Source organism: Alnus glutinosa, chromosome 5 (assembly GCF_958979055.1).
Source record: "Alnus glutinosa chromosome 5, dhAlnGlut1.1, whole genome shotgun sequence".
In the NCBI taxonomy this organism is placed as follows: Eukaryota; Viridiplantae; Streptophyta; class Magnoliopsida; order Fagales; family Betulaceae; genus Alnus; species Alnus glutinosa.
In genome coordinates this window covers 8,515,131-8,537,724 of record NC_084890.1, presented here as the reverse complement: position 1 = coordinate 8,537,724, position 22,594 = coordinate 8,515,131, and the positions used below count along the sequence as shown (strand labels likewise).

The 22,594-nt window shown below is 36.1% G+C and overlaps 1 protein-coding gene across 2 annotated transcripts; it reads right to left on the bottom strand.

Annotated features, from left to right (window-relative positions):
- Nucleotides 1–4,024: 4,024 nt before the first annotated feature.
- On the bottom strand, nt 4,025–5,255 carry LOC133869782 (transcription factor bHLH162). 2 transcript variants are annotated; one of them, XM_062306854.1, is made up of 3 exons: nt 5,006–5,255; nt 4,399–4,743; nt 4,025–4,273 (listed from the first exon to the last, which is right to left on the bottom strand). In XM_062306854.1, the coding sequence occupies exons 1-3, from the start codon at nt 5,126–5,128 to the stop codon at nt 4,196–4,198; spliced, it is 546 nt and encodes a 181-aa protein (XP_062162838.1). In that variant the 5' UTR covers nt 5,129–5,255; the 3' UTR covers nt 4,025–4,195. The 2 variants fall into 2 exon arrangements, with proteins under 2 accessions (XP_062162838.1, XP_062162839.1); XM_062306855.1 differs by having other exon boundaries at nt 5,027–5,255.
- Nucleotides 5,256–22,594: the final 17,339 nt, after the last annotated feature.

Genomic DNA, 22,594 nt, shown 5'->3' with positions numbered 1-22,594 from the left:
TTCTAAGATATTTGGCTACCATTGTCTTAGATATAGTATGCTAGGAGCAGATATGCTCTTTAACTATTTTTGTACATGGATTAGCAGAAGATAAAAGTCATAGATAGCACTTTATTGTAAGAATTTTGTTTTATATCAATGACTTTAACCTCATATCATGTGACTATGATTTTGCATAGCTTTATGCTTTGTGATGTAAGAACTTTATGCTCGTGATCTTTGATCAATAAAATATTTAGATCTTTCGCTAAAAAAAAAAACAATGACAGTACTCCACTTTCAGTGTAGCATACTTCAACTTGATGTGTCCAACTGCATGAAATTCTATCTGGATATATATATATATATATATATATATGGAGCAACCCAACAGATTTGGTGATACTCAATTAATTTCCTACACGTGTGTAGTCCTCATAAAGCAATTTATGGGCTAAAACAAACTCCTCATGCCTGGTTCACTTGGCTAGCTGTCTCAATCTCTCCTTGAGTTGGGTTTTCAATGCTTTCCAATGGACAAATCTTTGTTCACATTTCATTGGTCTAATTTTCTTCTAATCTTTCTTATTCACGTTGATGAAGTCTATTATATTTACTTTTTGCTATATATACATATTGTGTTATAATTTCTATTTCCAATATGTTTACCATATTTTTGTATATAATAAAAATATAGTATATAAATAGAACATATATAGTCATTACATTTTATTATTTTAGTTTCGCACCTATACATTAAGATAAATTCATGGCCCTGCCACTATGTACAAGTTAATCTTTGTTTCACATTTGATTCAAGATGATTTCTCGGTATGCAAATCTAAAACCAATTCAATGGGACAATGGCCTTGTTTGTTAAGCCTCGTTACAGCTATTCACTACACTTTTTCTTACTTTTTCATTTTTTCCAACAACAATTCACATCACATCAAAACATTCCCACTTTTTTTACTTTTTATATCACATCAATAATTTATTTATTATTATTCAAATACAAAATTCACTAAAATACAAAATTTTTTCACTTTTCTTTACAAATTCATTTTACTTTATATCACATCATTATTTTTTATTAATTTTAAAATTAACAACCCCACTACTCTGTTTTGTACCTGTCTTTGCCAAATAACCCCAATAATACCACATATTGGTTTCATTTCGATCCCCTTGATTATCTCAATTATTTCTAACATCTTTTGCATCCTAAACAATATTGGAGTATAAATGTGTGACCGTGGATGCATTATTAATTAAGTCTTATTTAAAATTAATATTAGTAAAAGTGAGTGATTTGTATAACAATATTGTTCCGATTAACGTACTTAAACTTTTGAATTAAATAGTATTAATTCTAACATATTATATCGCACATCACTTAGAAGTATATATGCTTCTCTCCCACTAGAACTCTTCTAGCTGCTTACCTCAAAATTCTAACACGATTAGGTGCGTAATTCTTAGAAAAGGCTATTCTAATTGCTATTATAATATGAGGTAAGTGATCAATTCTGAATCACTAGTAACAATTAATATCACAAATCGCACCGCGTTCAACATGATCTATCGTATGTTATTGTGAGGAAAAAAAAAAGAATAAAGAAAAATGGTATTAGAGTAAAGGTCTTCAGTAAATATTCTATACGTTGGGCTACACATATTAAAAGGGAATTTGAACCCACACTAAAACTCTTACTTCCAAAGTGTATGAGAGATATATAATTAAGTGCAACAAGAGAAATAAACAAGTATCGTTTATTATTTTTCCCAAAAAAAATACAGTTTTGCAGTATTAGGAGGATTAATGGCTCCCTCGAAATAGCTAGCAACATTCTTGGCTTATCTAATTAAGTGAAAATGCACCAACTCTATAATAAGTTCGAAAACTTCAAGGTTGAGTCATGTGGAAAGTACTTGTCCATTTGATTCAATAAAAATGTGCCGAAGAGAACATATGTGCACAAGAAATTAAAATGAACTAATTAAGCTACAAGGCTATAAATTATCCAAGAAGACTAGAACATATCGACCGAGGCCCAACTACTCCAAATCTTTCTTTCTTCAAAAACCTTTTACATGATCTACACAGGTACTTCTCCATCAATACACAATCGAAAAAGTAAATTAACCATATATATCAAAAGCTGATTTTTATTTTATTTTTTTATTTTTTTATGTTTTTGGAAAAGTAAGACTAACTAAAACCAAGAAACACAGCTGTAAACCTGCAGGTTTCCATTCCCAGGACCAGCAACAAGGCATGCCCAAGATTCGAAGAAAACCCCTAATTACCTGAGACTTCAAGGGAGCAACTTCTACCTAGCACCAAGAAGATACTTAGCTAGAGATCCTTCAGAAGTTTATCAACAATTTCTTCACATAGGGCTGATCCTATATGCTTTCCCTAGTAAAGATTTTAGAGTTTCTTTTTATTATAATATTAATTAAATGATTAAATTCATCCATTTTTATAAGTTTAAGTTTCTGGGACAAGTGGTGATTTAATATGGTAATTAATAGAGCCAGAAAACCCTTACTCCACAATTCACCCCAATTAAATATTCCAATCTGGAGAGTTTAAACTCACATATGAGGAGCCAAGGAGGAAATTAGAATATTAATTACTTAAATGAATAAATCCACCATTTTCATAAGCTTAAGCTTTGGATAATTAAGTGGTGATTTAAAAACTTTCATCTAGACAAAGTGTTGTTACCGTGCACAACGATGATGAATAATAAGAAATCGAAAAGAGAGAAAGCAAGAGAAAAACAAGATAAGATTTACGTGGTTCGACAATGTGCCTACATCTACAGAAGTGCAGCTATATTCAATAATATGATTTAAGGTTACAACACAACATATTTATAGCAAAACCATAATGTACGGTATGGTACTCTCGATCGTATTACTCTCTATGGCCAAGAGAATATGAACCACTTGTTCCAACACAAAGTAATTAATTAAACTGTGTAGCAACCATCAACAATTTAACAAATTGACACGGTAGGGATCTACCTTTGTATTTACTGGCCACTAGCTTCTATATATCAAACATATCCTTCTAGCAGGAATAAGTCCATGCATGGCAGCATGTTACATTTGCCAATTGCCATTGAGGAAATTAAAGGCCATATCCTGCCAATGAAAGGAACATGAGAAAAGCAAATTATCAAGATTCAAGCCTCTTCTTTTCCTTATTGCCAATTAAGGATCTATACAGCTGAGACCCTGTACATGTGTGAAAACCATGGGCATGCAGAAGCTCAAATTCCAGCTCCTCCTATAATCTAGAGCATTGATAGTAAAACCTAAATAATCCCCAATTACTAGTATTTGAGCAATTCTTTCTGTAACTCTCACAAATCTTGATGTCTGTCCAAATAAGAACATCTATATATACCTAGTTACATTGTTTAGTTCCAAATTGAGAGCAATATTTATAGCACAGTACCCTTCTTTATCTCAAAAAATAGTTTGTCCTAACCACCCAATAGCTACTACTAACTATTATCCATGGAGTCAATTGGGTTTATTATATTAGTAAGAGTAATGCTAGAAACCACACTTTTATCGCACTTTTATTTTAATCTGTTAATGTAAGTAGTGCAAATTATCAACCCTTGAATCAACTCCCTTTAGAAAAAAGATCAAACAAAATTATATGGTTGATTGTACTGCTACATCAACACGCAGAAATGGAATAAAAATGTAGTTTAATGCTTTGTGATTAATGATGAAGTAGTTAACTCCTTCATATTTCAAATTCACAAGAACTCATGCGTATTCATTGAGATTTATAACAATTAAGTGTAAAACATTCGAAAGCATGCTATAAATTTAATTAAAGAACTACCAAAACATCGATAAAGAACCTATATGCACAGATATAAGCTACCAAGAAATTGAATTCTACAATCAAGTCCAAGTATATTAGCAACTTCTAGTATAGTCAAATGCAATTAAATGCTGAATCCAAACGTTGATGTGTGTGTATATATATATAGGGCTTTGCAAATTGAAGATCTTAAACCAAAAATGTGAAACATATATAGGAAAAAAAGATCTCGATCTACTTAGCAGGGGATGGAACATTAAAAAAAATAAAATTATTTGATCCACTTAGTCTTCGGAAAAGCTAAATTATATATGTAAAGATATTAAGTAAATAGTACTATATATCATATTTTAAATTACATTAATTAGCATCCCTGACAAACTTCTCTAGTCTCTCAGATATTCTTGCAGCTTCATCACCCAATGCAGGCTCCCCAACCTACAAAATATGAAGCCAAATATATAGTTTTCATAAAGAAATTAAACAACTGACAATCCTTTCACAATAGCAGTTGATCGGAAGAAAAAAAAGAAAAAAAAAAAGAGAGAGTTAAATTTCCTTACCTTACAATGTATCGTGTGGAAAACTGTATCTTCAACGACAGTACTGAAACTGGCACTAACAATCTCAGCTCCCTCCTCGTGAAGCACGCGAATAGTCTCATTGAACATGAACTGACAATCCAACCCAGTTATCAAAATGACTTCTAAAGCCGAACCGTTTTGGTGAATCTCAATTTGTGGTGATCTTAACCCCATCATCGTCATTCCACTATTCGTGCTTGAATTTGGCTTTTCATCCATTCCCACAATTAGGCTGTCTTTCTTCTCCTTCATTCTCTCCAAGTTTGTCTGTAGCTTCTTTATATAGTTTGTCGCTTCATCTAGTTGATCCGGCAACGATGTTTCCTGCAAGTTACATCATCTGTTAGCTATGCATATGTTTCTTGTGTGTGCGCGCGCGCGTGAGAACTCTACAAAAAAAAAACACGCTTGTTTCTGGCGTTTTTTCAACGCCGGAAATCACAGTATAAACTTGAAGACATCATTTTCTGACGTATCGGAAGGGCCGAGTTTCCGAGTGTCGGAAATTGGGTTTTGTCGGCTTAAAATATGCATATATGTGTATATATATATATATAGCTCGAGAGAGATCAAGAGAAAAAAGGACCCTTGAGGTTTGATGGGGTACAAGAGAATTGAGCTCGGAATAAAGGGCTTTCATATGATTTCTCCTGTTTCTTTCTATGGTTTTACGGTCACTTCTTGATGAACTAGGGTTGCTCTGCTCCATCAAAAAATGATAAACAATCGAACTGAGCAGACGACGTTGGTCTTTAAAGTTTTAGAAAGCTTGTTATCTGCGCGCAGAGCAGAATTGAAAGCCAAAGGTGAAAGCAAAATATTATCATTATATGCTCCTGGAAAAAGTTTCCTGAGTTGAGAGGGTGGTGGGGGCTAGATATGGCTGTTTTCCTCGGGCCCATCAGACCGTCTTTGACCGATTAAATCTGAGAAGTTCATACAACTGTATGAATTTCGGCCTTAACAACCTTGAAGACTGACTTTTTTTTTATTTTTTTTTATTTTATTTTATATATATATATATAATCAAAATTTAACACATTTTGCTTGTGTAACTTATGTTTTTATTAACTTGACGTACGGAAATTGACTGACCTTTCTTTTCAATCATATTAGCTAGAGAAAAAAAAAAAGGGTTATAAAATAAGAGCAGCATATGATCATTTGATAGAGCTAGCATGATGAAACTACGTACATTACAGCAATTTTCGGGGAAGTTTTGCTACATTTTCCAATAATTTAATATGTTCTCCAAGTCTAATATGTAATTAATTAGTGACAATTTGTTGGCATTTCAAATTTGGATCTTCAACATGCACATGCTAGCTGCCATTCAAATATAATTTTGAATTATATAATTAATTATATGTGTATTTTAACTTTGTTATTTGAACAAACAAATTAAAACAAAAAGGTTTTGAATTTTGTGGATTGCAATTTCCTGTTGTCTCTTTGGTTTTCTCCCAAAAATTACAAAAGGTGACACTCATTTAGGCCCACTTATCTCTATTCTTCACTTGGCACGTACACTATTTCTTTTTCTTTAAAAAAAAACCCTCCTTCCACACATGCATGCTAGCATAGAAAAAGGAATTAAAATGCTTGACCAATCCACTAATTTTTTAGAACCAAAAATACAACAAAGTCACACTCAATATATAATAAGCAGATGTGATAGATTACCAAAACCATCACTAATTCCCAAATTAATATTGTAAACCTAGAACAAAAAGATAATATTTTAATACTTATCTATGTTTAATAGAACTTAAAGATTCTCTGGATTACAATTGTCACTGTGTTACAATGGTGGAGACCTCTCTACTCATTTTTATTTTTTTTGACATGTCTACACAAGAGGGGGAGAGGGGATTTGAACTAATAACCTCTGCTTCATAAAGCGTGATCCCTAACCGATTGAGCTATCCTTTGAGGACTTCTACTCATTTAAATAAAGCTTTTGTTACATGTGTATTAAATAACAATTAATACATTCATATTAATTGAAATTATTCATTTTCTCTAACTATTGGAACGTGAAATGGAATGGACTTTGGTAACTATTGAAATGGACGGAAGTGTACATAATGGACTTTGGACTTTTGTGTAGTCTTTTTATCCTCCAATAATTATGTTTTAATAATGTTTTAATTATCAATTACATATTCCAAAAGCTTAAAAATTGTAAATTTATTCCTTTAAGACAAATGAGACCCAAACGACTTATATATGAAATATTTAATTGAAATGAGATGATAAATTGCGAATTAACTTAATTATATTTTACCAAAAAAAAAAAAAAAACGATGGTTAACTCTTTTACTATCTGATATTGAATGTTTGAAATAACCTGGCAAGTGGCAAGAATAATACATTGAAGTAGCAGGTAACAAACAAAAGCATGTCGATGATCATCTATCAAACAGGAAAGGAAAAAAAACAAAGCAAATGAAACGAGAAGATAAGGCCATCTAACAAAAGCTTAATAAAGCACCACCTGTTAGCTTCATCTTAAATTGAGTGGGGGTACAACATCCACCGGTGTTTTTATTTTTTATTTTTTTATTTTTCTTTAGAAATTGATCATCGGATTTGCTTTTTGTCCAAATCAGTTTTACTGTTAGATATCGACACGTACAGTACCTTTTAATCTTATCCAACCAACCCTTTATCATTGCTTAGCCCTAATCCCATATCACACGTGGTTGGTAAGGCTGAAGACATCAGCAAGGATGATGTCAAAATAACCTCACTTTCAAAGAATAGGTACAAAAGGCGCAGTAACTAAAGACCATATATATATATATATATATATATATATATATATATATATATATATATATATAAAAGATGTGAGATTGAGAAATGTTACATGTACTACAAATTTTTTTCTCTCACCCAAAAACTCTCCAGAAGGTGTGTGTGGTCGCCCTGAGGGGAGGCCTCCACTCCCGGCGCTGGTTTTCCACCTAGTCCTTTTGGGCTAATATGGCTTTTGGTCACCTCGCTGGTTCCAGTGGTAGGTGCGGTTTGTTCTCCCAACCTCTTGGTTATGGAGGTTTTGGTCCTCCTGGGTTGATCCGGTGGAGGTTGTTGGTCTCCTAGCTTTTCGGGGCTATGGAGTTTGGTTATTTGCTTTGTTTCTGTGTTTTGTTCCAGAACATATCTTTTGAGTCGTCCATGGGGGAGGCGTCTGTCAAGTGATTTTTTCGGCCATGTTTTGAGTATATCTGAGCTGTTTCGCCAGAAATCCTGTGACACGTCCTCCAATTTGTTGCTCTTCGTCAGCCTCTGAGTCCACCGGTTCAACTTTCGGTGGTGCTGGTCCTAAATGCTTGGTGCGTGGTTTGCACGCGTCTTGGTTGGAGCTGTGCGTGAGGCCCATGATCCAATTTTTCCGGCCGGGTTGTGGGTGTTCTCGGATCGGCTGAAGTCTCGGCTTCATAAGGGGACTCCCGGGGCAGCGCGTGTTTTACACGCGCCGGCGCTAGGGTGATGTTTTCCGTTTGTGCCGATTCAAAGTTGTGTTTCTGCTTGTGTTTTTACCAGTGTACCTTTGTATATTTCAGACATTATGGGGATCTTGTGCTCTTTGTAATGTTTGTTTTTTTGATCTGGTTAACTGTTGTTTTGTATAGTCTTGTTCTTTCTCAGGATTTCCCTGATTTAGTGGGTGGAGATTTCTCATCTCCATAACTGTGATGGGCCTTCGGGCAGTTGAGATTTCTCCTTCGGGCTGATGAGATTTCGCCTTCGGGCGTTGTATTTGTCTTCTGCGCATCAGTAAGTGTTGGTTTCTGGCCAATTGTATTTCCCTTTTGGGCTCTGTTAAGTAATGAAGGTTCTTACTCTTGTGTTCAAAAAAAAAAAGTGTACAACTTTAAGGCACATTGAGGTGGAGCTTACACATGTGGGTCTCTCTCAATGTGCCTTGGAGTTGTGCACTTGTAGTGCACTTGTTGTAATTCTATCATTTTCCATACATGTGTATGTGTGTGTGTGCGCACGCGCACGCGCGGGGATTCCCTACAATTTCTTTAAAATTGTATATTCTCAAATTATATGAATTTATGTCGTTTCATATATCGAACGACATGAAAAATGCTACATATTAAAATTGTGACATATTAACAATAAGAATTAAGTATACTTTTATCAGATTTTTACACTTTATCTTGTATAAAAGCTTTGAGAAAAAACAGTGTTTTGATTTATTAAAGAATAATTGTATCTTCAAAAATGAAGAAAAAGTCTTTTAAAATATATATATATATATATTTATTTATTTATTTTTTTGTCTCGATAACATGTCATATCTTTAATATGTAGCAGTTTTTACTCCGTTCAATATAAAAAAAAAAAAAAAAAGGCCTCAATTTACATAATTTGAAATTTAAAATTACAGAGGATTCTAACCATCTATATATATATATATATATATATATATGTTAGAAAGAGATATGGATACTTGTGCAAAAAACCCTAATTTTGCATTCATATTCTTAAAATGGTTTTGTTTGTCGTTTCCTGGAAGGATACGAAGAAGACGTCAAGAGCACTATATCAAAGACTGAAAAAGAGAGGGTCTCTAAAGTAGCTTTGGGTCTTATTGCCACATGCCAATGGCCAGGGATAGTAAGGGGTGGTGTTCTTTAAGGGAGATTTGAAGCTGACTAGTCTCGTTCTTGGGAGCAACTTTATGGGGCCATCTTACTTTGGAATTTGAGGTATATGTATATGAGGAAGAGAATCAGCCACGTATTCTTGCTGCTTTCATATTTGATTACATTAATTAATATCCAATCTTGAACGATGCTCTTTCTTTGTTTCAGTCCTTCTAGCTTAGAATCTTTAGTTGGTGCCATTCTTTTCTCGACAAAAAGAGGTTTGGTAGGCGGGATTCCAATTCTCAACAATTCTTTTGCCTAAACGACTAAATAGGAAAGGAAGGAGTAAAAAAGATTTTACGTACAGTTATGTGAGGGGTAGATAGATCAAGAACGATCAACAGCAATTATTGCTAGTAATTTATACCGGAGATTCCAATCTAAGAGGAGCCCTTGTTCGATCAAGCAAGGGATTCCATGCCCTAGCGAAGCGATCCCCCTAGCCTACTCGAGTCCCCTCTTACCCTCCTCATATCATGATCCTTTGTTCGCAGAAAAATGTTAGACTGTATGTGTGAGGCAAGAACCAGTGGTGGTTGAAGCCCAAGCGGCTTTGTGTGCTAGGAAATTTTGTTGCAACCTAAGACTCCAGGATATTATTCTACAAGAGGACTCCACACAAGTGGTTAATGCGATCAATGAAACTAGTCCAAAATGATGCAGGTACAGATAATTGGTAGCTGAGATACAAATGGTTCTCTCTACTCGACGGAGCTAGTAAATTAGTCATATCCCTAGAGAGAGTGGCAAATTTTGCTACACACAGTCTTGCTAAGATAACGACTGTAAAACAATTCATGAATAGGGTATGGATTGAAGAAATTCTTGAAAGTATTCATAATGTTGTAATTTTCAAGTAATATGTTTGTGCTTCATAGAGTGTTAGGCTCTTGTTCATTTCTAGAGTATTTGTTATAGTTTTTCGGGTTGGGTTGAATAAAGTTCAAAAATTAATATAAAAAACTAAAAACAAAACAAAAACAAAGTTGTTGGACATATTCCTAACAACTAATACACAGTAGTGCCTTGCCCCCCACGTAAAAGATATTCCAAAACCAATGGCAACCATGGTTCAAGGTTAACCAATGTGATGGAGGGATGGTTGCTTGACAAATATCATCAATTATGGGGAGGCCAGGAGCTAGGGAGGCAAACAGGCAAACATAACGATTGTCTTGACTCTTTGGCAAGGAGCTAGACAAAGACCTGACTCACGTTTTAGACTTTCCCCACCAAATAATATTAAATTATTAATGGTCCAAAATGGACGGAGATATTTTTTTTTATTATTTTTTTTTTGAAAAATGGACGAAGATAATTGATGCAACTTTAAGGTCACCATGATGCTGGCACCCACCAATGGGGGAGCCTTCCAAAACACTCTGTCTATAATATATGTCAGATCTGGTCATTATCATTTAAAGGTATATATAGTCTGGATTCGTAATTTTAAAAAATATAATTTAAAATTAGTTATTTTAAAATGTACATAATTTTTAAAAATATAGTTATACGTTTAAAAAAATAAAAAAACAGGTTGATGCGTTTTTAAACAATTACTCTTTTACATATTATTTGAAGAAATAAATTTTTTTACCTTTTTAAATTGCAAATCTAAATTTTTTTCTCTCTGAAGTTTTTTCTGAACTTTGGAGGTGGAAGTATAATTTTCTCATCCCCCTGGGATTGAGAAGTGTGTTTTTAATCTGCTTTTAGTGTGGCTTTTCATCGTTGGTATTATATTTTCAACATTGGGAATGGCGGAGGATCTTACAAAATTATGGAGGGCTTTTACGCTTTCGGAAGATGAGAGTTTGGTGGTTGAAGCAAGTGAGACGGAAGGGCATAACATTAACGTTCGAGGCAGATCATGTCTGGTGGGGAAGCTGCTGGCTGACAGAACGATTGGTAAGGATTCTATCAAGTCTACACTGCTTAGGGGATGGAAACCCTCTGGATCAACGGTTTTTAAAATCCTGGGGGATAACTTGTTTCTTGTAGAGTTTGAGCATGCATGGGACAAAGATAGGGTACTTGAAGGCCGTCCATGGGTCTTTGAGGGGCACTTGTTTTCTGTTAAAGATTTTCATGGTTCAATAGCACCTGCCAAAATGGACTTTGATTTAGTTTCTTTTTGGGTTCGCATGTTCCATTTGCCTTTGTCTTGTATGAGTGAAACTATGGGTTTACAACTTGGAAGTTCAGTGGGTACAGTGGAGGAGGTCGAAGTTGATGAAGACGGTATTGGGTGGGGTGAATTTCTCAGGGTGCGAATCCAGTTGGATCTCTCTAAGCCTCTTGCTCGAGGACGTTTTCTTAAAATTAATGGTGTTTCTACCTGGATTGCGTTCCAATATGAGCGCCTTCCTAAATTCTGTTTCTTATGTGGGGTCATTAAACATGGCGCAGGGGGTTGCCAAGGTAGGAAGGGTCCTATCCCTGGGGGTGGTGTTCTTCAGGCTCAATTTGGTACTTGGCTTCGTGCTTCCCCTATGGCTCGTAGGTTTGGTTGGGGGAAGGAGGGGAATGCTCATGCTTCTGGTTTTTGGAGATCTGAGGGTGGGGGAAAGGGTATGTCTGATCGCTTAGAAGGGGTTAATCCTCGTCCAGTTTCTCATTATGGTGGTAGTGATAAGCATGAGGCTCCTCCCTCCAGGGAGGCTTGCGGCGGTGGTGGACAGCAGTTAACTGATGTAGTTGTTTTGCGGGAGCCAAGCGGTTCCATATTAAGGGGAATGGAACCCAATCAGCAGAGTACAGAGACTGAAATTCAAAGCGATGTGCCCTTGCAGGATTCATCAAGTCCGGTTTTAGTGGAGGTTCCGTCTTTGGGGGGCATTCTTACTTCTCAACTGTCGGGCAGTTCGGTTGTGGCTGATACGGTTTCTAAGGATGTTCTCACTTCTGTGTCACCTATTTCTGAGGTAAGGTCTGGTTCGGGAGTCTCCATTAACCACGTGGATTCCACTTGGTTGGATAATGTTGGGACAGGCTGCTCGGATATTAATTTTTGTTTTACCTGCCCTGTTTCTTCTGCCCATCCGCTCGTAATTGGGAAGGTGCCTGATCAGTCCAATGTTTCACTTGACTTCTCTCCAAGGCAACTCCAGATCAAGCCAGAGGAGTCTTTCCAGAGGGCGGGCTTTGATGATCTGCTCACTTCGGCTTCAGTGGGTGATTCGTCTGTTTTCCCAACTCCCTCTCTGCGTAAATGTAAGAAACAGGCGAGGCGTATCACAAAGGGTGTTGTTTCTAACCCCCCGGTTGCTGGCAAAAGGAAAGTAGATAAACCACTTTCTACGGCTATCCAGGGGGTTGCTCTTAAAAAACCAAAGGCAATGGCGGTGGCTGATTCACAGCCCCGCCTGCCGCAATGAATATGATAAGTTGGAATTGCCGAGGGCTTGGGAACCCTCGGACAGTTCTTGATCTTTGCCAAATGGTGAAGGATAAGAAACCCAGTTTCGTGTTCCTTATCGAAACTTTATGCTCTAAACAGTGCATGGAATGGATCCGGGTAAAGTTGGGGTTTGCAGGATGCTTTGTAGTGGATCCGGTGGGAAGAAGTGGAGGCCTGGCGTTGCTGTGGAGGTTAGAGGGAACTCTGGAAATTTTTAATTTCTCTCGCAGGCATATTAATGCTATTGTGCATGCGAATTTGGAAACTCCTAGTTGGAAACTTACTTGTTTCTATGGTCATCCGGTGAGTTGTCGTCGTGCTGAATCATGGGCCCTCCTCAACCATCTGAAATCTTTCAATCCAGTGGCCTGGTTATGCGTGGGGGATTTTAATGAAATAGTAGAACAATCTGAAAAGGAGGGAGCTGCCCTTAGGAGGGAAGTTCAGATGGATGGTTTCCGCAATGCACTTGATGAGTGCCAATTGGGAGATCTTGGTTATCATGGATCTCAGTTCACATGGAGTAATCGGCGAAGTGATGCGATGTTCACTAAGGAGAGGCTTGACCGAGCAGTGGCGAATCAAGGGTGGTGCACTCTTTTCCAGGATATCATGGTGAACATATTAGCAGCAAGAGCTTCTGATCATAACCCGGTTCAGGTTTGTTTTTCTGTTCATCTGCCGGAGAAACATTCCTATAAAAGACATTTCAAATTTGAAGAAAGCTGGACAAAAGACAGTGAGTGGCTGGAAGTGCTGAAATCAGCGTGGGAGGGTGAGATTCTGGGGTTTGAGCCTATGTTAACGATTCAAAGGAAGTTATCTGCTTGTCAACAAGATTTATCTCGGTGGAGTTGGAGGAAGTATGGGAATTCTGCAGAGAGGCTTAAGTCTTTAACCAAACAATTGCAGCTCTTGCAGTGTCGGGAGAATCCTAGTCTTGTTTCTACAATTATGAATATTCAAGGAGAAATTGCAGAAATTCTGGAACGAGAGGATTCTAAATGGAAACAGCGAGCAAAGCAAAATTGGTATCGGGGGGGGGGAGATCGTAATACTCAATATTTTCATGCGTGGGCTAGTCAAAGGAGAAAGCAAAATGAAATCAAGCAAATTTCTGATGAGGAGGGGAACCTTTGGAGAACTAAACAGGAGGTTAGTAGGGCTTTCACTACATATTTTGGGAACCTTTTTACTTCTCAAGGCCCATCTAGAGTGCAGGAGTGTTTACAGTACATGGAAGGTCGAGTTACTGCTTCCATGAATTCAGATTTGCTTCAACCTTTTATAGAAGATGAGGTCCGATCAGCTTTATTTCAGATGCAGCCCCTCAAGTCACCGGGACCAGATGGTTTCAATGCTGGGTTTTTCCAAAAATCCTGGTCTACTACGGGTCCGGAGGTGTCTAAAGCGGTACTACACTTTTTAAATGGAGGTACTTTTGATGAGGCTTTAAATTCCACTAATATTGTGCTCATTCCAAAAAATAGTTCTCCTTCTAAGGTTTCAGAATTCAGGCCTATAAGTCTTTGTAATGTCCTTTATAAACTCATTGCAAAGGTTTTAGCTAATCGGTTGAAGTTAGTTTTACCTCTTGTCATATCTTCGGAGCAAAGTGCATTCATCCCCGGTAGACTAATCACCGACAACATTCTTGTTGCTTTCGAGACGTTGCATACCATGGACACTCGTTTTTATGGGAAAGAGGGGTATATGGCTCTCAAACTTGATATGAGTAAAGCGTACGATAGGTTGGAATGGGACTTTCTGGAAGAGGTTCTGAGGAAAATGGGTTTTGCATGTAGGTGGATCCAACTCCTTATGTCTTGCGTGCGGACTGTTTCTTATTCCATTCTTATCAATGGACAGGCGCAAGGCCATATTGTCCCGACTAGGGGGATTCGGCAAGGAGATCCTCTTTCTCCGTACTTTTTCATCATTTGTGCGGAGGCTATGAGCTCGTTACTGCATCAATCTGCAAGAGCTGGGGTTCTTTCTGGTGTTCCTATTTCTCGTGGGGGTACCACTATTAACCATCTGTTTTTCGCAGATGATAGTTTACTCTTTTGTCGTGCGAACCTACGGGAATGGGGTAAGATACAAGAGGTTCTTGAGTGTTATGAAGTGGCATCGGGACAGAAAATAAACCGTGAAAAAACCTCGCTTTTCTTTAGCAGGAATACAAAGGCTGATATCCGGGTGTTAATTTCCAGTGCAGTAGGAGTACCCTCAACTCAACAATATGAGCGTTACCTTGGTCTTCCAGCTCTCATTGGGAGGTCTAAAGTAAGTACTTTTAATGGAATAAAAGGAAGAATTTGGTCTAGGATGAATGGTTGGAAAGAGAAATTTCTTTCTCATGCTGGGAAAGAAATTCTCCTTAAGGCAGTCTTACAAGCTATACCGACTTATTCTATGAGTGTTTTTCAGTTGCCAAAAACGTTGTGTCGAGAGATTAATTCATTGATGGCTAAATTCTGGTGGGGACATAAGGAGAATATCTCCAAAATTTCATGGTTGAGCTGGAATAAACTCGGCAGAAACAGAAATTCTGGAGGTCTGGGTTATAGGGATTTGGAAGCTTTCAATTTGGCTTTGTTGGCTAAGCAGGGTTGGCGTTTCATTCAACACCCTGAGACCTTGGTCAGTAGGGTGTATCGGGAAAAATACTTCCCGGGGGGGAGTTTTTTAGATTCCCAATTGGGAAGGAGGCCATCTTTTGCTTGGCGCAGTATATGGAATTCCGGATCACTTCTCAAGGACGGCTTACTGTGGAAGGTAGGGAATGGGGATAGAATTCGGATTTGGGGTGATCGTTGGCTTCCTACTGACTCTCACGAACTTTATCACCCCTTGGGGATCATAGACAGTACTTCAACAGTTAACACAATCATCAATCAAGAGACAAATTGGTGGAATATACCTGTTGTTGAAAGTATTTTCCCGGCTTCGGTTGCAGCTCGGATTTGTAGCATGGCTATTTCTCCCCGCTCTCAACAGGACAAGCTCATTTGGTCGGGTACAAAGAACGGATTTTTCACGGTTCGCAGTGCATATCATTTAGAGGTTGAAAGGAGGACTAGGAGTATGGGAAGTGGTTCCAGAAGCGTGACTGACAACCCTTTTTGGAAGGTAATTTGGAAGCTGAAAGTCCCTCGGGCAGTTCAGTTATTCCTCTGGCGTGGTTGCAATAATATTTTGCCAACGAAAGAGAAACTGTTTCAACGTAAAATTGTCTCTGAACCTTTTTGTCCGCAGTGTGGGGTGGAGGTAGAGACAGCAGGTCATTTTCTCTGGCGATGTGCTTCCTCGACTGCAGTATGGGCGGAATGTTCAAGGAGTTTACAAAAGAGTGTTATTTCTGAGGGTGATTTCTTGAGCATTTTTCATCACATTAGTAATCGGGTTGAGGTGGAGGATTTAGAATTGATGGCTGTTACGGCTCATAAAATGTGGACACGTCGAAATCGGTTGGTGTTTGGAGGGACGATTCTGCCACCTAGATGTTTGATGGAATGTGCAAGAGCAACGTTATCTGATTTCAAGGGGGCTTGTGCAGTATGGCATCCGGATAGGAGCGAACGTCCATGGGCTCAGGTTAGTTGGGAGAAACCTCCAGTTGGGTGGATAAAACTGAATTGGGATGCAGCTATTGATGAAAAACGAAAACTCATGGGGGTGGGTTTGGTCGCCAGGGATTCAACGGGTAAAGTTCGGGCCTCTATGTGTAATTTTCTCCCCTACCTGACGGATCCAGCAGCGGCTGAAGCTTTTGCAGCCCGTCAAGGGGCAGAGTTCTTGCGTGATTTGGGGTTCCAGAAGATTCTCTTGGAGGGGGATGCACTGGTGATAGTGAAGGCAATAAATTCAGCGAGTGTATGTTCGGCGAGATATGCCAGTTTCATTGATGATACCCGTACCATTCTGCAATCTTTTTCTTCCTGGAGGGCTCTGTTTGTAAGGCGCGAATGTAATTCTGTAGCTCACAGTTTAGCCCGTATGGCTGTAACTCAATGTCTTTGTCAAGTTTGGATTGAGTCGGTTCCGGACTTAATTCAAAATTGTGTAAGTTTTGACCAAGGGAGGCTTTCTCCTGTTTAATGAAATCTATGTTTTGTTTCAAAAAAAAAATTGCAAATCTAAACAAAATTTAATTATTTACTATTAATAAAACAAATAGTATTATTTTCGCAAATTCTGAATTCAGGATGAGTCGACCTTTCCTTTGCACGATTACCTAAGTTAACTTAGTATAGCATGAACAATTAAGTGCAATCAAGTACGGTGCTAAATCATTGATATGAGTCACCTGAGCAGCGATTGACAGGGGACGTTTTACCGTCTCATGCCCTCTCCTTTTAATTAAAAAATATTTTTTTTATTAAAGTGACTTCTGATGTTATCAGAAGTCACTTCACTTTTTGAAAAGAAAAAATATTTTTTTATTCAAAAAGCCAGTTAAAGGACGGTAAGACGTCCCCTACTCCTCATTTCCCGTGTCACCTAGGTTTGCCTCCCATGAATCAAATAAAATAAATACCAAAGCCATAATCAAGCAAATGAATGGGAGAGGGTTCAATTAGTTTTATTTAAAAGGTAAAATTGTTTTTTTTTTTTATTTTTTTATAAACAATTTTACTTTTTAAAAATAGCCCCTCGCATCAAATGGGGGCAGGGGGCATGTATCCCCACAAAGGGGATCTCTCTCCTAGGAAATGATTCCTGGGGATCAGGAACCTTTTTATATTAAAACATTTGTTTTCAAATAAAAAAATTATCTCTGATGATCCTGCAGGGAGACAGTTGAACGTCTCCTGCATATCAGGCCTCCTCTCTCCTACTCACACTCACACGCTATATTATCTGGCTCATATATGCCCTTTCTTTTAAAACTTTTTTCATTTAGTTATTTTGTCAGGCAATTTTTTGACTTAAGCATCGCAGTGGTTTTTGTCCCTCGATGACAAACAGATTTCTGGTGATAATTATATCTATTTTAAAGGTGACCAATCGACAGTCCGATAGTCAAGAAAATTGCTTCAATACAAAGCATCGGTACGTAATTCCGAATCCCTGTTAGAGCATGGGTACTTGAATATATTGTTAGAAGATTGCAAAAGATGTTGCTTTTAATATATCATGAATAAAGTTTCCTAAAAAATGCATGAGTTTCACTTACATTTATAAAATGCTTTAATATTTTCTATTAAAAATGCATACGAAGAAACCCAATTGATTAAATGAAACTAATACTATTCATTTTAAATAAAATGTCAAAATTTGAAGTCGGTGCATCTAACGATGTATATGAACACAACATCGACACGTCTTTTAAAATCATATATAATATAAAATCATGCACGCGCCATTAAACGCATTACCTTTAAATTCTTTCTATAATATGAAACGGAGATCAAACGGAGATGATCCTATTTGTTCGGATTAAGCACTCTTGTTATTCCAAAACAGAATCATTAGAGGTGCATGCCGTAATATGTTGGGAACTTTCTCCATTATTCTATCCTTAGTTTGGTTTTGCAAAAGCAGGATCGGGGCCCCTCATATTTCCGATTGAAGTTGATTCGACGGTCTCAAGTCCGACACAAACCAAGGGCCAAGAAATTATACACGAATTTCATCCACAAAAACTATATGTATAAGCCTTTCTTTTCCTTGTCCACTCTCAGTCTCCACAATCGGTGAGACTTTTGTCAATTCAATGTCGCAATAATATAATATATATTTGTTTTCTAAGAAGGCAGTAAATACTACATCCACAACTTTTGGGGCAACACTTCTTTCCAAAGTCTGTACTTTATTGGAGGAGGACTCCATTTTCAACTTTACCCAACAACTTCCCCTCATCCTATTGTTTTCTCCTAAACAAAAATGGTGGAAACAATGAAAAGGAATTCCTCGTTTGCATCATTTCCGGGTTGTTTTCAAATGAACGGGAAAGGAGTCGGTTCATGTAAACAGAAGGGTAAAATTGTCCAAAATCGATTCCTTTCCATTTGATTCGAACCGGGTCTATTTGCATTTTGCAAATAATTTTGCACTAATCAATGTCCCATAATTGGTTTCTTCATTGTAAAGATTAACACAAACTTGAGGACTACCTCTCCCAACCTCATCCCTTTAAATGATTCAAATTGAACCAAGGCAATTAAGAAGCTACTTTATTCCCACAATTGCAACCGCAAGTCGGCAATGCAACTTCGACTGTCGCTTTCTATTGGGTATGACGCCATTGGAAATTTAACCAAAGATAGACCGAATGATTTATTTGATAACAATTAAAATCTTAGAGAGTAAATCAATATAATCTAAACCTTAATGAGTGATTTCATAAAAAGTCATACCTCATAGACCTCTTGTGCATTTTTTTCATACTTTTTGTTAGAATATATTTTTCATATTACGTTGGTGTACTTTCTTATAATAATATTTTTTATTTAGGGTTTTTTTTTTTATTATTTTTAAGTAAGAAGGCTTTTTATTTCCTTGTAGGGTTTATTCTTATTATGTTAAAATATTTATATTCTCTAAATTAGGTTTATCGATATTTAGCTTATTGAAGTCTATGATTTCTTGCTCACTATTCATTATCTCTCTATAAATAGAGAGCTATGTAATGATGTTTAATATAGTATATAGACAAACTGTAACACATGTATCTCTCTCTGCTTCCGCTCTTTTTTTTTTTTCTTTTTTTTCTTTTTTTGTCTCTTTCACATAATATTATTTTATATTTTATATTTATTTCTACATAATAGAATTAACATAGTATCTGCATTATTAAAGATGCATGTGAAAACTACAAGCTAAAAAGATATGTCAATTTAATAGACTTGGAAAGAAAATAATAATGCATGTAAAAATTACATACTCCAAGAACAAATATAAATTTAAGAAAAAATTGTCCCATTAAAATTACATGGAAATGAATGTAACAACAAGACCCAAGGATGTAAACGAAACAAAGCTACACATGAGCTAGCTTGGGCTCGGCTCGATAAAGCTCGATTCTTGTGTGATTCGGTTATTAAATTAGTCATTCGTGGACACAAAACTATACTCGATTATTAAACGATACAAATCCATATAAAACTTGGCTCACTCGTTTATATGATACTAAATCTTAAAATTTAAGTGATATACTGATATGGCATAATGTATCTTTATTATATAATGTAAATTATGTAATAAACAAATGATTCATCCTTCATATCAACAAGACAACAACACTTATTTTGTATGACTAGTGATTAAGTATGATCTAATCATGTAAATTATATAATATGATCTAACAATTCATATATGATATAATTAAGTATATATTTATAAACCTATAATGCTATAACTATAAATTATAGTCATATAATGTCACATAATTCATAAATTCTAACTCATAAGTATACAATTCATAGTAATGTAAACTATAACGATTAGGAACTAATGGTAACTATATCACTTTATCACAAAAAGATCGGTATTTCTTTTTTGCTAGCCGAACTAAGCTTAATTTTTAAAATCGTTATAAGCTCGAACTTGTGATAAATGAGCTCGAGCTCGTGATAAATTTAAATGAACCGAATTTGAACATACACTATTCGCTCGAGCCAGCTCGATTACATCCTTAAGTCAAGACCTTATAGAAAAATCCAAATACCTACGGAGTTGTTGGTTTCTCCCAAGAGGATGTGCATTTTTTAAGCATTCTGGTACGGATAAACCTGCCCCGTGACAATTGACAAAAATTTCCCAAACATGCCTTTTCAAGAACCGCACCAACCCAACATTCAAAGCAAGCCCATCCTAGTCCAGATTTATGGGCTTCCTTAAAAACTGTCCAAGTTTAGTTCTACAAAGGAGGCATGATGCAACTAACAAAACAAGTCAAAATTTGATTCCATTATGTTGACCCTAAACTAACAATCAAATTAAAAACTTCCACTAAATTTATAATGAATTTTGGAATAATTTTAGAAATCAAATCACTCTTTTGTCACTCTTGTGTCCCTCCAATAATGATCTGGCTTTTAAAATCACTATTTGATTAAAGTTCAACAGTGATCAATCACAAGCTCAATGATGATTTTAAAAGCCACATCATTTTTAGAAAGATAAAAAAATGACTTCTAACATTACTCGATCTGAATTCTGATGGCGGGTGTGGCAGCTACATTATTGCATCCGCACAAGTTCTGCGGACGCCCGAGCTGCCACTTTACGTGGGATGCAATTAACAATAAAAGTCAAATTTGACACCAAAAGTGACAAATCAAATTACAACCCTTCCAATGGATTTGCCGTGATTTTCAGGTTAGACTAAGCAGTTACATTGCATTTGTACAAAATTTAAAAAATAAAAGAAAGAAAAACGTGAACTTGAATGGCGATGAGAAGAGAAGAGAAAACAAAAATATCATAAAAGAAAACAAGTTGAACAAGTTGAGGCTGTTGTTATTTAATCTTCATGCATGCATGCATGTTTGGTGAGTAACATTTAATGTTTCAATTTCTACCCACAGTTGGGGGACAAGGATCTATTATCTCACTATCAAAATTTTATTTTGTTTTAAATAAAATCTTCGCTATATAATGACCCTTTATTTTTCTTCTTTTTTTTTTTTTTTTGGTATTATGGCGTATACCTTTGCTGAATTGGCATGTTTCATCCACTATTAGTATTTTTTTTTTTCCCCTTTTTTTATTAAGGGTGAATGGAACATGCAAACTCAGCAAAATTATACGCGAAATGGATGCCAAAATGCAAAGAAGCACTTGAGATTGAGAGGATTCTAGGATTCTCTAGCTATTATTAGCCCGTGAGTGGTAAGAGTTATATGCTATTTTGTTTTTCCTTGTCCCTTTTCTATCCTTCTCTGTTGACATGACACTAACAATCTACCGTTAGATCAGTCTTAATTAAAAATAAGAAGAAAAAAAAAATTAATAATGGACGAGAATGATGAAAAAAGGACAAAAAAAAAAAAATACAAAATAGTGTTTCACTATAACAATTGTAGCAAAAAGAAATGAAGGCTAGAAACACAGGAATTTCATAATAGCTGCCAAAAGCCCATTCCATGTAACTAAACTTTTTGGAACAAAGTTTTTTATAAATTGATTTGGAAAATTTTCATCTATCTCAATATATTAAATTAAGATATATTTTTAGAGCATGAAATTTAAGAGAAAATTAAAGCACATGTTTGAGTAACAAGTATATGAAAAGTATTTGAAAAAACACATTATACTATACAAACATAATTTCAAAAAAACAAATTCTCTTAATATTCATAATTTTGAGTATTTTTCAAAAAAAAATCACACCCTCCTCAATCGAGCCACGTAAGTTTGTTCTAACTATTTGAGGGAAGACCAATGTCACATCATCTTTCTTCCTTTTTTCCTATTCAGAATGAAGGCATACCCGCAACACATGATTGAATTGTGTTTGAATGAGCCCACTAGGGATATCAATAATGAAAGATTATGGAACAGGCACGGAGAGAACGTGAGAATGTCAGTCATATCCTATCCCCTTAACCTTTTTCTGATCCTTTTTCTGATACTTGTATCCATAATTCGATACCCACCAACAACCATGAAAAAAGACATGAGAATATCATGCATGTCCATCAGCATACGTATTTCTCTATGCATGTAACATCAAAGGTATTTTACTGTAGTCTCACTTGTGTGTGTGTGTATATATATATATATATATATGACAAGGCAGAAGAAGATTGGGGCTATGAAGCAAATAAAAACAAATACACATAAAAATAAATAAAATCTAAATCAACATGTGCTTTTAAGGACAAATGTCAGTTTAATAGACTGATTTTTAATTTTTTTTAAGTTGTTGACATGAGAAGCTACTTCAAACATATTATATCAGACAGTGTGAAAGGGACGTGATAAATGGGTATAACAAATTGGTATGAAAAAAAAAAAAAAAAAATTAGAATTGCATGCAAACAATTCAAGAAAACTAGAACAGGGTCACCCCCATAACCACCAGTTTGAGGACTATGATTCATGAGGTTGAAGATGAGTACAGAAAATAAGAAATCAGAGGAAAATCAAAAGTAATTTT